This window comes from Psammomys obesus, unplaced genomic scaffold (genome assembly GCF_907164565.1).
Source record: "Psammomys obesus unplaced genomic scaffold, mPsaObe1.curated_primary_1811, whole genome shotgun sequence".
Lineage (NCBI taxonomy): Eukaryota > Metazoa > Chordata > Mammalia > Rodentia > Muridae > Psammomys > Psammomys obesus.
The window spans coordinates 25309473-25320884 of NW_026596046.1; the positions used below are offsets into that span (position 1 = coordinate 25309473).

General features: G+C 41.4%; 1 protein-coding gene and 1 long non-coding RNA gene across 2 annotated transcripts in view; one reads left to right on the top strand and one right to left on the bottom strand.

The window, feature by feature from the left end:
• Nucleotides 1-9015, top strand: part of LOC129688750 (uncharacterized) — a 23435-nt gene extending 14420 nt beyond the window's left edge. The window contains exon 2 of the long non-coding RNA XR_008721980.1: nt 8662-9015. This is a non-coding gene — a long non-coding RNA (uncharacterized LOC129688750). The remainder of the gene's footprint in view (nt 1-8661) is intronic.
• Ccdc81 (coiled-coil domain containing 81) overlaps nt 1-11412 on the bottom strand; it is a 34943-nt gene that overhangs the window by 19735 nt on the left and 3796 nt on the right. Inside the window, exons 2-5 of the mRNA XM_055623711.1 lie at nt 10118-10179; nt 8634-8790; nt 4911-5167; nt 2147-2226 (exon numbers count right to left, since the gene is read on the bottom strand). Coding sequence (XP_055479686.1) covers nt 2147-2226; nt 4911-5167; nt 8634-8790; nt 10118-10179 — 556 coding nt within the window. The remainder of the gene's footprint in view (nt 1-2146; nt 2227-4910; nt 5168-8633; nt 8791-10117; nt 10180-11412) is intronic.

Here is an 11412-nt window from a genome sequence, read left to right on the forward strand (position 1 = left end):
TCTCTCTCTCTCTCTCTCTCTCTCTCTCTCTCTCTCTCTCTCTCTTTGAGGCCAAATCTGGGAACTGGCCAGGACCACATACCCTTGTACCAAGGGCCCCCCAAAAGAGCTTGATATACAGATATTGCTTAAACACTTCAATAGATTTTTCCCCCTTTGGCTTTAGTTGTTTTTTTTTTTTTTCCTTTTCTTTTCTTTTCTGTTCTTTCTACATCTGTTGGCTTAAGGTCACAAAAATCATAGCCTGATAGCCAGATTGAGCCCTACAGTAACCATTTCTCTCCTTCCACCTTCTCTCTGTCTACCCATCTTCTTTTACTTATTTATAAATAAATAAAAGGAAGGACCTGCAAAGAGCTGCTTTGGAAAGTAGTGTCCAGTTGGTGTGTGCAGTTAAAAGGTTTTCTCTGGTCTCAGGTGTGAGTTCAGGGCACTCCCACTGAAGTGAGGTTATGTGCCTCTAAGTAAACTCAAGGGCCAGACTTCACAAAAACAAACTATCATTTGAGTGTTTGATTCTTCATACCCATTTCAATAGTCTCACACATATAGAATTCACTAACAACTCCCCTAGAATGTGCCAATCAAAAAATTATCCAAAAAGGTTCCCATTAGTGTAGCTCGATAGCTATAGGCACTTGCCTTCAAGCCTGATGGGCCTGAGCAAGCCATGGAACACCCATGGTAGATGTAAAGAAGCAACTTCTGTAAATTCTCCTCGGGCCGCCACACACGACCCAGCGGCACGCCCAACTCCACACACTAATTAACCAATGCAAAACCATCAAAGAGGACAGGTAAATGTGTCTTCCCGAACAACGAAATCACAAATGTTTTGAACGCATTGGTTGACTTTTAAGGAGCAAAGTAGCCATTTCCTTCTAGCCTTGCCATTCACTAGCTCTGTGGGCATATTTATTTCATCTACAAGATGCAGAGGTCGGACTAGCTCCTCTCCGAGCTCACTCTGCTTTTTATGACATGTGTCATCCAGCTCTTCTAGGAGGGCGTTGTTCCAAACCTAAGCACAATAGGATATCAGAGATGCAAAATATTTAAGAAAAACATTAGTCTAGGAAGTTGGCTCATAGTGGCCAAGTTTTCTTCTCCTGAGCTGAATGGCCATCAATGACATGGCAATCAAGATTAGGAACATAGGGTCTGGAGAAGTGGTTCAGTGGTTAAGATCTCACACTGCCCTCAATTCCCAACACCCACGTCAAGAAGCTCCCAACCATTCGTAACTCCAGCTTTGGGAGGATCCGATACCCCTAGCCTCCAAGGACACCAGCACATATGTACACACAATTAAAAAATAATAAAGATAAATATTTTTTAAAAGATTAAGAATGTCAGAGCATGCCAGGCAGTGGTGGCACATGGCAGGTCTCTGTGAGTTCCAGGCCAGCCTGGTCTACAGAGTGAGTTCCAGTACAGCCTGGTATACAGAGTGAGTTATAGGACAGCCAAGGCTACACAAAGAGACCCTATTTCAGAAAAATAAAAAGTCAGAGCACACAGTGACAGCTATGAGTAATAGCCACAGGAAACAAAACTCAAGCCTCCTGGGCTCTTCTTTCAGTGTTCGTAGTAGCATACTATTTTATTCCCAGAGAAAACTGCAAGATATATATTAAACAATTATAATGAAGACTGACTATAGTGCTATTGATAAAGCACCTAAAGGTTGATCAGTCGTCTAAAGAGCAGATACTACTGCTATTGTTACAACTAGCACTGCCAGCAGCAGCCCCCAAGGACACCCATCTTCCTCTTGAGGATGTAGCATCAGCATCCTCAGTCTTAACAGTCGGTGCTTAGACAGGAGCTGTGCCGGCTAGGGTGGGAGGAAGCGAAAGAAAACAGAAGAAACCTAGCAGGTGAGAGTTTTACAGATACTGCAGGAACTAAGATGAGTGGCACATGTGGCCATTTGGGTTCATTTTTCTAAAATTTAACAACAAAAAATATATGCAATAAATTCTTGGAGCTTACACAGAGATGGTAGATAGGGGGAAGGAAGTGGGTGAGAGAAACAGAGATGAAGGCAGAGAAAAGAAGAGGAGAAAAATAGTTTAGAGAAAAAATACTGTCTAATAAGCAAGGAGAACTGGTGCCTGATTAACCCACAGAGCAAAACACTTACCTTGGAAAGGCTAGGGCACTGTTGGGACGCTTTCGATAGCCCTCTCTTCTAGACATCACAGAGTCCATGGTGCCAGGCCTCTGGAGGACACAGACAGAGATTACACCAAGCCATGAACACAGAACAGACCAAGACACTGCAGGCTGCCTCTAAAACAATGCTATACCATTGTGCTGTTTGCATTAAGGTCCAGTAAGGAGTGACCTCCTTCATCAAAATTCACCTGGGAAGCTGAAAAGCAGTTCCACAAACACTGCTTTTTCTCAAGTCCTCTACTCCTTTTGAAAATTTCCCTAAGAGTTGAAGCTCCTTCTAGACATCTTTAGAAAGTGAGCAAACATCCAGAAACTATCAAGTGATGAACACAGCTCAGATTCCACTCTTGACCCACAGGACTCAAAAATTATGCTGTTCAGAGGTCCCTGAAGTCAAGTGAGCTTTTGTCCCCTTGCACACTGCTAGCTCCTATGTTTCCAGGCACTAGGCTTGTGGGGGTAACAACTGGAGCTGCCTTGCAGGATCTTAGTGGAGTACTCTATGGAAATGTGTACAAAAGCACACAACCAAGAGCTATTGTAGATATCACTTTAAAATAAGGTTGTGTGGAAAACTCGAAAGAGCCTCCTTATACACCGCCCCATCTCAAACTCCATAGCAGAGGTCCATGAAGGGAGAAATGGACAGTCAGACCATTTTCATAATCTTTCCATTGTGAAATAAATAAATAAATCAAGCTTCAGCTAAATGGGATGTTGCAATGATTCAATTAATTCCTGTCATCTTTATTAGTACCCAGAGGTGTACAAAAGGCACATTAACCCCTGGATAAATGCTACTGATTATTTCTTTGCCTCTTTAAGCTCTGCTAAATCTAACAGCATGAACACCATGCCAGCTACTTAGTGGTTAACCATGACGGTGACAGTTATGAAATATATTGACACTATACCAAAAACTAAAAATTACACTGGAAGGAGAATGGCTCAACACCTAAAAGCACTGGCTATTCTTGCAGAGGACCCTGGTTTGGTTCTCAGTCCTACACAGTGCTCACAACTGTCTGGAACCCCATTGTCGGGGGATCGGGTGTCCTCTTCTGGCTCCCATGGGCATTAAACATGCCAGCAAAACACATAAAAAATAAAGTGAAAAGGAAAAGCTTAGAAATAGGTTTGCATTGGCTTGAATTAGTTTCGTTGTAAAATTTTCTTAAGATAAAATAGTAGAAGCTGCAAAACCTGAGTGCTGATAAACTCTGGGCTTGAATTTTCCTCTGCTAGCTTTATCAGAACCCACTTGAACTTCACAATATGACCTCTGAACCTCCATATTCTGCCTGGAAGATCAGGGTGATCATCAGACAGTGCTGCTTTTGCAGTAATTTGAGACTCAGACGAAATAATGCATCCAGGAGAACTTTGTTGGTAATAGGGTGCTATAAAAATGTCCAAAACTGAGTTTCTACTACTTTGTCCATTCCTTGGTTAGAACTGACTCAAAATTTGAAGCTCTTCACCTTATTTGTCAAGGAACTGTCCATCTATACGCACACATTTCCACATGCTTGAGAAAACTGTCACTTAAAATATGTCAACACAAGCTTTTTTCTTTTATCTTTTTGTTTGTCTGTATGATATTTTGGGAGGCATTGAGATTTAAGACAGGGTCTCTCCCTGCATAGCCCTGGCTGTCCTGGAACTCACTATGCAGACCAGGCTAGCCTCAAACTCACAGATACCTGCCTGCCTCCTGAGTGCTGGGATTAAAGGCGTGTGACACCATGTCTATCCAATAGACTTTCTTTTTTTAAATTTTTAATTTATTTTTTATGAATTACAGTTTATTCACTTTGCATTCCAACTGTAGCTCCTTCCCTCATCCCCTCCCAAACCCACTCTCTCTTCCTCTTCTCAACCCATGCCCCCCCCCGCAGTCCACTGATAGGGGAGGTCCTCCTCTCCTTCCCTCTGATCCTAGTCTATCAAGTCTCATGAGGAGTGGCTGCATTGTCTTCCTCTGTGGCCTGGTAAGACTGCTCCCCCCTTCAGGGGGAGATGATCAAAGAGCAGGCCATTCAGTTCATGTCAGAGACACTCCCTGTTCCCCTTACTAGGGAAACCTCTTAGACACTGAGCTGCCATGGGCTACATCTGTGCAGGGGTTCTAGGTTATCTCCATGTATGGTCCCTGGTTGGAATATCAGTCTCAGAAAAGATCCCTGTGCCCAGATTTTTTTTTTCTTTCCTTATGGAGCTCCTGTCCCCTCCAAGTCTTTCTATCTCCCCCTTCTTTCATAAGATTCCCTGCACTCTGCCCAAATAGACTTTCTTAATGACAGCACACCCACATTTGATTCAGAACTCCAGACTGAAAAGAGTGATTATGGTGATGGCTAATTTTAATTGCCATCTTAATCTGATGTAGAATTCCTGGGAAGGCAGTCTCCATGAGGGCCTGTCTAGTTCAATGTCCTATTGGCATGCCTGTGGGGGACCATCTTCATTTCCTCTATTAATGTGGAAAAACGAAGACTGAAAGTGGGCAGCCCCATTCCCTAGCGTTGGTCAACTGCCCCAGAGCGCAGACTGTGGTGTGATCCAATCAGTTGCATTAAGTTCCTGCCACCTTGACGACCGTGCTCTGAGGGTGTGTGGCCTGGAAGTGTGAGCTACCAAACCCATTTCATGGGTTTGTCATGCTGTCCTATCACAGCAGTAGAAACGGAACAAGCAAAGATTAGAAAAAAAAAAAAAAAACAATTTACATTTGCAAGAGCTTTGGTCAAGGTGCCGCTCCCATCCATCGCACACAGGAAGTCCTTGTAAAACCTCATCTTCACTTTGCTGTCTCTGATCGAAAGGACCCCAATTCCTTTGAATGTGAACTCCACATTTTGCTTGATGGAAATGGATCGTGATAAAAAGAGTAGTGTCTCCTTAACGCATCCTTCTATGGTATCCCTGTTAAACGGCCCCTCCAATGATATCATGACAAAATTAAGCGGGACAACTGGAATATCACCTGGAGAAGAAAAAGACAGAGGGAGGGGAAGGAGTTTATACAAGAGATGTATAATGAAGACTCTAACAAAAGCATATTACACACACTTTTAAATAATTACCTGACTCTTGATATTAAAAAACAGAATCGTCCATATTTCTCCTTACACTTGTAATGCTATTGCAGACAATGAAGATAACTGCTCATTAAAGATGCTAATCAGCACAAGTTCACTGAAAAGTATAATGCATTTGCTTATAATGAAAATAATTGCCTATCTAAATAATCTAAAGAGGAATTTAGTTTTCTCGAGGGTGCAGAACAGTGACAGACTCCTATTCTATTCAGAGTTTTCTGAGGTTTTCAGAATACTCTGCAGCAGTGTTTATGAAAGTCTTCCAGCTGCCATATCATCTCTAGATAATTACAAATATTTGTAAATATTAAATGTTTGAAAAGTTAGCCACCTTCCCTAGAAGTTATCTTTCATGAAAATAAGTCGTACACAGAGGTATCAGACTAGACAAGATGCAGAAAGCTTTTCCTTCCCAAAGAACTCTTAAATGACAAGGCAAATGAATGAGGTTGTATCTACCTTGAAGGAAGCAAGGATCTATTTGACTGAAACTGGTGTAGAATCTGTGCAAGGTCCACAGATCGGAGAAAAAAGTAAGCAGCAGAGAGGATAGAGATGACCATAACAAATAGCAGTAACAAGGTCTGCTAGCAGAGGAGCAAGACCCAGAGAGGCACACTCCAAGTATTTGCTTAACACAAATTACTCTTTCAAATGCCCGCTACTGCTGTATGATAAGAGTTAGTAGTTCAACGGGATGTGGCCTTCACTACATCAGCCCAGTCTCCTGCACAATGAACACTGATTTTTCACCACCTCCGTCTGCTTCTTTTTAATGTGTGATTCATAAAACCAAAGACTGGATTGCCTGCTTTCCCATAGCCCATTGCATCTCTGCAGTCAGTCTTCCAGTCCACTTATGTCAAGAAAGATGTTTTCTCCCATGGTGGATGAGCCAGTGGATACTTGGAAATCTGTCCTCTCATGACTTTCATGGACCTGTTGATCATGTCCTCTTTTCTCTTATAGCCATGACATGCTTCTCCAACTTCCTCCTTGGTCTACTTTCTGATTTCCCTCTTCGTTTATTCCTAACTATACTGAGGGGGGCTTGAGCGGCCATTTTGATTTTTATATGTTGTTGATTTGGGAGATTTTGTTGTTCCACAGGACTCTCTCTTCATCTGCTTCTTTATATCTTCACCTAGGTAACCCTATTCAAACCTAGATCTGTGTTCTCCACATCTCTTCTAAGTTCTTGGGTCACCTCTGTCTAAACATCTCTAGGACAAGGCCAGATTCAACATGTCTCAACATGAGCTTGCTACATTATCCATAACCACAATCATTCACTCTTCTCCCAGCAGGAAATCCGAGCAACTCTAAATAACCTCCCCCACTTTTACCTGGTCCCATCAGCTCTCACCTGAAATAGCTCCCATTCAGTCATCTCCTGTCAGCAGTTCCCAGAGGATGAACCCTAATTTCATTATCACACATGTGGTCTTTACCTACTATCTTTGTAGTAATTATGTCCCTCCAATTTGCCACAGTCATCACTCCTGGCCACAATGAAGTGCCCAGAATGTTCCTAACAGGGGTCATTCTGTCTCATAATCTTGTGTTCACACAATTTCTGAGACCTGGCTTTTCCACTGGCAAAACCTCCCCAGATGGAGACAGGCATGCTCTACTATGCATCAGATTTGATCCAGTTCTGACCAAGGCTGCTTGTGGGGCACCAAAGCCTGAGGGTCTCAAAGCCAGAACCACGTCTCGCTGATTACTAAAAAACCACTCTAAGGTGTTTGGTTATCTAGTTAGTTACTAGTGAATAATTTTAACTCTGAATCTAAGATGGAGACAGCATTGTTCTTTTGAACTACTTCATTCTGAAATTTCTACATCCTGTAAAAAAAAAAAATGAGTTATACATCTAAACTACTTTTTAAGATTATGAGGCAAGATCTAAGGTGAAAAATAAACTCTTAATTCTAAAGCAAATGTATTTTTTAAAGAAGGCCATTTTATCTTGATTTCCTTTCGTACTGTTTGATGAAACAAAAGGTGAATGGCTGAAACTGTCAAACCCACCATATTGAATATAGGCAAAGTAAATTCTAAGCACAGTTTATTGGTGTTTGTTTTTGTTTGCTTGTTTGGTAGTTTTGGTAGTTTTGAGACAGGTCTCACTCTGTAGGCCCAGCCAGGCTGGAACCCACTGTAGCTTTAGGTGGCCTCAGATTTGTGGCAATCCTCCTGCCTCAGGCTTACAAGTGCAGGGATATGGGATGAGCCACTGTACCTGGAAACTTGGCTTGCTTTCTCCTTTTCAAAGAGAGCTACCCCGAAAATAAATTTTCTAGAGAGTTAACTTAAAGAAAATTATAAGCTTTTTACATCTTCTGCCAAGGGTAGACCATTTCTCTTTAACCACATCTGACTGTAATGCAAATGAAGACTAAGGAACACTAAAAGAACACAGGCCTTGGGCACTAAGCCCTCAGCAGTGGATAACCAGCCATGGCGAGGATGGTAAAGTCCACACGCTGAGGCTGGATGTAAGTGAGTAATACAGCATGGGTACATTTGTCTTGTTTGCCACTTTAGTCTTAGAGCCTATAGAGTTGGCCCTTTATAAAAATTTCTGAAAGAAAGGAAAGAAAAGAAAAGGAGGGAGGGAGAGAAAAAGAAAGAGAAAAGGAAGGAAGAAAGAACAGTTTTAGGGTGTTAAAAAAAAACCTTTAAGTTAATATACATTAAATGAAGCATTATTAAATTTTAATTTTTAATAATTTAGCTTATATACACCATAGAAAGACATTTTACCACAGATAACTGAACAAGGATTTTGTTGTTATTGTTGTTGTTGCCCAGAGACCATAAATTAGATTTCTCTTCTTTATGGCCACTTACAAATTCTTAGAACCTGAAACTTGAGTATAAGCCTGTAGAACTTTGTTGCATTGCTTTTAAATGAACTCGGGTATCACCATGCCTGTATCTTAAGTTACTAGTGTCTAAAGTAGACTCCAGGGGCTGGCAGGATGACTCAGAGTAAGGGCATGTGCCACCAAGCCTGAGGACATGAATTCAATCCCTAGAACATATATGGTGGATCAAGAGCAATGATTGCCATAGGTTGTCCTCTGACTTCCACACACAGCCTGTGGCATAAACACACACGCACACATGTTAAAATAAATATTTAACATTTTCAAAGTAAACACAATGAGCTTCAGGAAGACATTAATTTTCCTTCCCTTGTTCCATGTTCCTTGTTCCATAAGTACTCTATGAAACACCAACCTCTCAAACCAGAAAGTAATGCAACACTGAGCAAGTTTTACCCCATTTGTCTCCACAGGCCAGTAAGTTTCTGGGAAAATCCCAACTGTTAAAATGATTTACCAGGAGAAAATACTTTGTTTTGTTTCAGTCCATGGGTCTGCACTAACTTCTCCGCCATGATGAACACCGGCCTCTGCACCAGAATGAACTTCTTGTTTCCCATCTCAAGCTGCTGCCTCGTGAAAGTGAAAGTCCCAAGTCCTGAAATCTGAACCCCCTGAGAGAAAAAAAAGAAGACAAAAAGAACACACATGGCTCCATTAATAATCATCCAATTGCCTAAAGGAAACTGACGATTTAAGCTTAAGCTTAAAGATTCAGTAACCTCTGTGAGTGCGCTGTTTCTATGAAAATGTTTGTGGCACCATAGCTTCTACAAATCTATACAAAGTATTAGTCCTGCCCTAAGCTGTATGACATAAAGCCAATCATTTTCAATGTACTGAAATACTAGTTTTCTTACTCTCTGATTTTATGTCGCCATTTAAAGTCAGAGAATTCACTAGTGGGAGAGGGCAGTGGAGGGATTAATACGAGCAAATACAATTGTGTATTGTGACAGTGTCATAATGAAGGCCAGTGTCTTGTGTTTTAACTAATTAAATGGGTTAAGTAGATAAAATGAAATGGAAACAGACAAACCAGCATCCAAGGCAATACCTCTTGACCTCAAATTTGGTTGACCTGTTGATACCCTAAAGATATTGTACACCAATGGTTACAAACTCAAATCTACAAGAACAGCTTTTTAAAAGGGGGGGGGGATGAAGGGAGACAGCTAGAGTCTCTGGTGGCCAGGACATGCATACATACTTCATGTAAAGGGGAGAACCCACCATGGGCTGCAGCCATGGTCACATGCAAAAACAGAAGACTAATTTCATTAAGCCTGCTGGCTTTTCAAGAAAATGTATTTTACAAATACTCTGCCAATTTTAAATTATGATAAATAATTCAAATTTCCAAACCAGACAAAATACGTTTGAAGAGTTTATTCACCCCCACTGTCATAGTCAGGACATGTGAGTAGGGTATAAAACTTCCACAGCTTCCTAAGTGCCTCCAAGCTCCTCCTGAAATCCCTACCTAATTCTAAGACTCGACCTGAAGAAAAAGTCTAACCATAGGAAGTTTCTTATTTTACACTGGCTGAATTTAGTTTCTGGATTTATATATTCCAATTACAACTTATTCCCAGCAAAACAGCAGAACAGGGAGGGTTATACCCTTCCACATCTGTTCCAGGAACTGTCAGCTATAAATAGACCTCATCTAGTTTCTTTACACAAACCCAGACTGAGCAACCTGTGCTCTCCCTGTCACTAAAGATGCATTGCCTAAGGTTAATATCCAGATTGCTACAAATCCTACATGTGTCAGAGAATAAAAAAATAAAAAGGAGTGACTTCTAATACAATAAAGCTGAAGACAAAACAGAACAGCTCTAAACCCTGCATCACAACTCCCAACAAAAGCAGGCAAGCCTACCTAAGAAATAGCTCTCTCTCGGACTGCTGTGTTAAATCGAAGCATAAAAAGCCTACCTTGTGCATAGTTAGCTGCCGTTCCACAAAATCTGAAACATTCCCCCAGATAGTGGACACTTCTGAAATTCAAAGGAAAATGGAAACAAGTTATGGGAGCAACCATGGGACATTATTTTCATTGTAGTAAGCAAAAGTTTAAATATGAAATAGATAAATGCTAACTTTTTTTTTGTTTTTGTTTTTCAAGCCAGGGTTTCTCTGTGTAGCCTTGGCTGTCCTGGACTCACTTTGTAGACAAGCCTGGCCTCGAACTCACAGAGACCCTCCTGCCTCTGCCTCCCTGAGTGCTGGGATCACAGGCCTGTGCCACCTTGCATGCATCTCCTTAAATACTAACTTCTAATTCATATAGAACTAACAAAAAAAATAAAATAATTCCCCCAAATTAACTCTTCTGTTAACTAAAGTTTAAGTTTCCAAGTTAAGGCTTTAATAAGAACAGTAATAGGACTGGGAAATGTGGCCAACCCAGTGTGCATGAGGCCTAGGTTCAACCTCCAGTACAACAAAGGAGACAGAGAGGCGCGGGGGAGGGCGAGGTGACTCAGTAATGGAATGCTTACCATGATTGAGGCCCTGCTCCCTAGCCACCAAACTCACCTTTTTTCTGCCACATGGTTAGTAAAAAGTACCTTATAGCCCTGATAGATCAGAACTGAAAGCTGTAGTCTTCCTGCTTTAGTTAGCAATTTTAAGTATTAAGAGAAAACTACTAAGTTGGCATTGTTGGAGAAGAATTGGCCTTTTTGTTCCTAACTTCATCCATGCCCCCCCAAGTGGCAGCCCAGTAGGAATTATTAAGTTTTCTCAGTCTTTTTGTCTTAATAACTAAAACTTAGCCTACTTGAGCTGTAAAAAGTCCCTGATTAGAAATTACCACCAATGACATATGATTAGACTTAGGATGGTGAGCTCCACACAGACAGAATTTTCCGTATTGTTAAGTGCTACCCACATCCAGACTACATATTCATTTTGCACATTAACACCATAGCATTGTTAACTGTTATTTGGGTTTTTTTTGGCGGGGGGCGGGGGGGTAGGGGTAGGCTAGGGGAAGGAGAACCAAACTGAGTACCAGAAAATAAATATAGGAGCCAGGTGTGGTGGCGCACACCTGTAATCCCAGCACTCAGGGAGGCAGAGGCAGGCGGATCTCTGTGAGTTTGAGGCCAGCCTGGTCTACACAAAGTGAGTCCAGGACAGCCAAGGCTACACAGAGAAACCCTGTCTTGAAAAAAAAACGATAGATAGATAGATAGATAGATAGATAGATAGATAGATAGATAGAT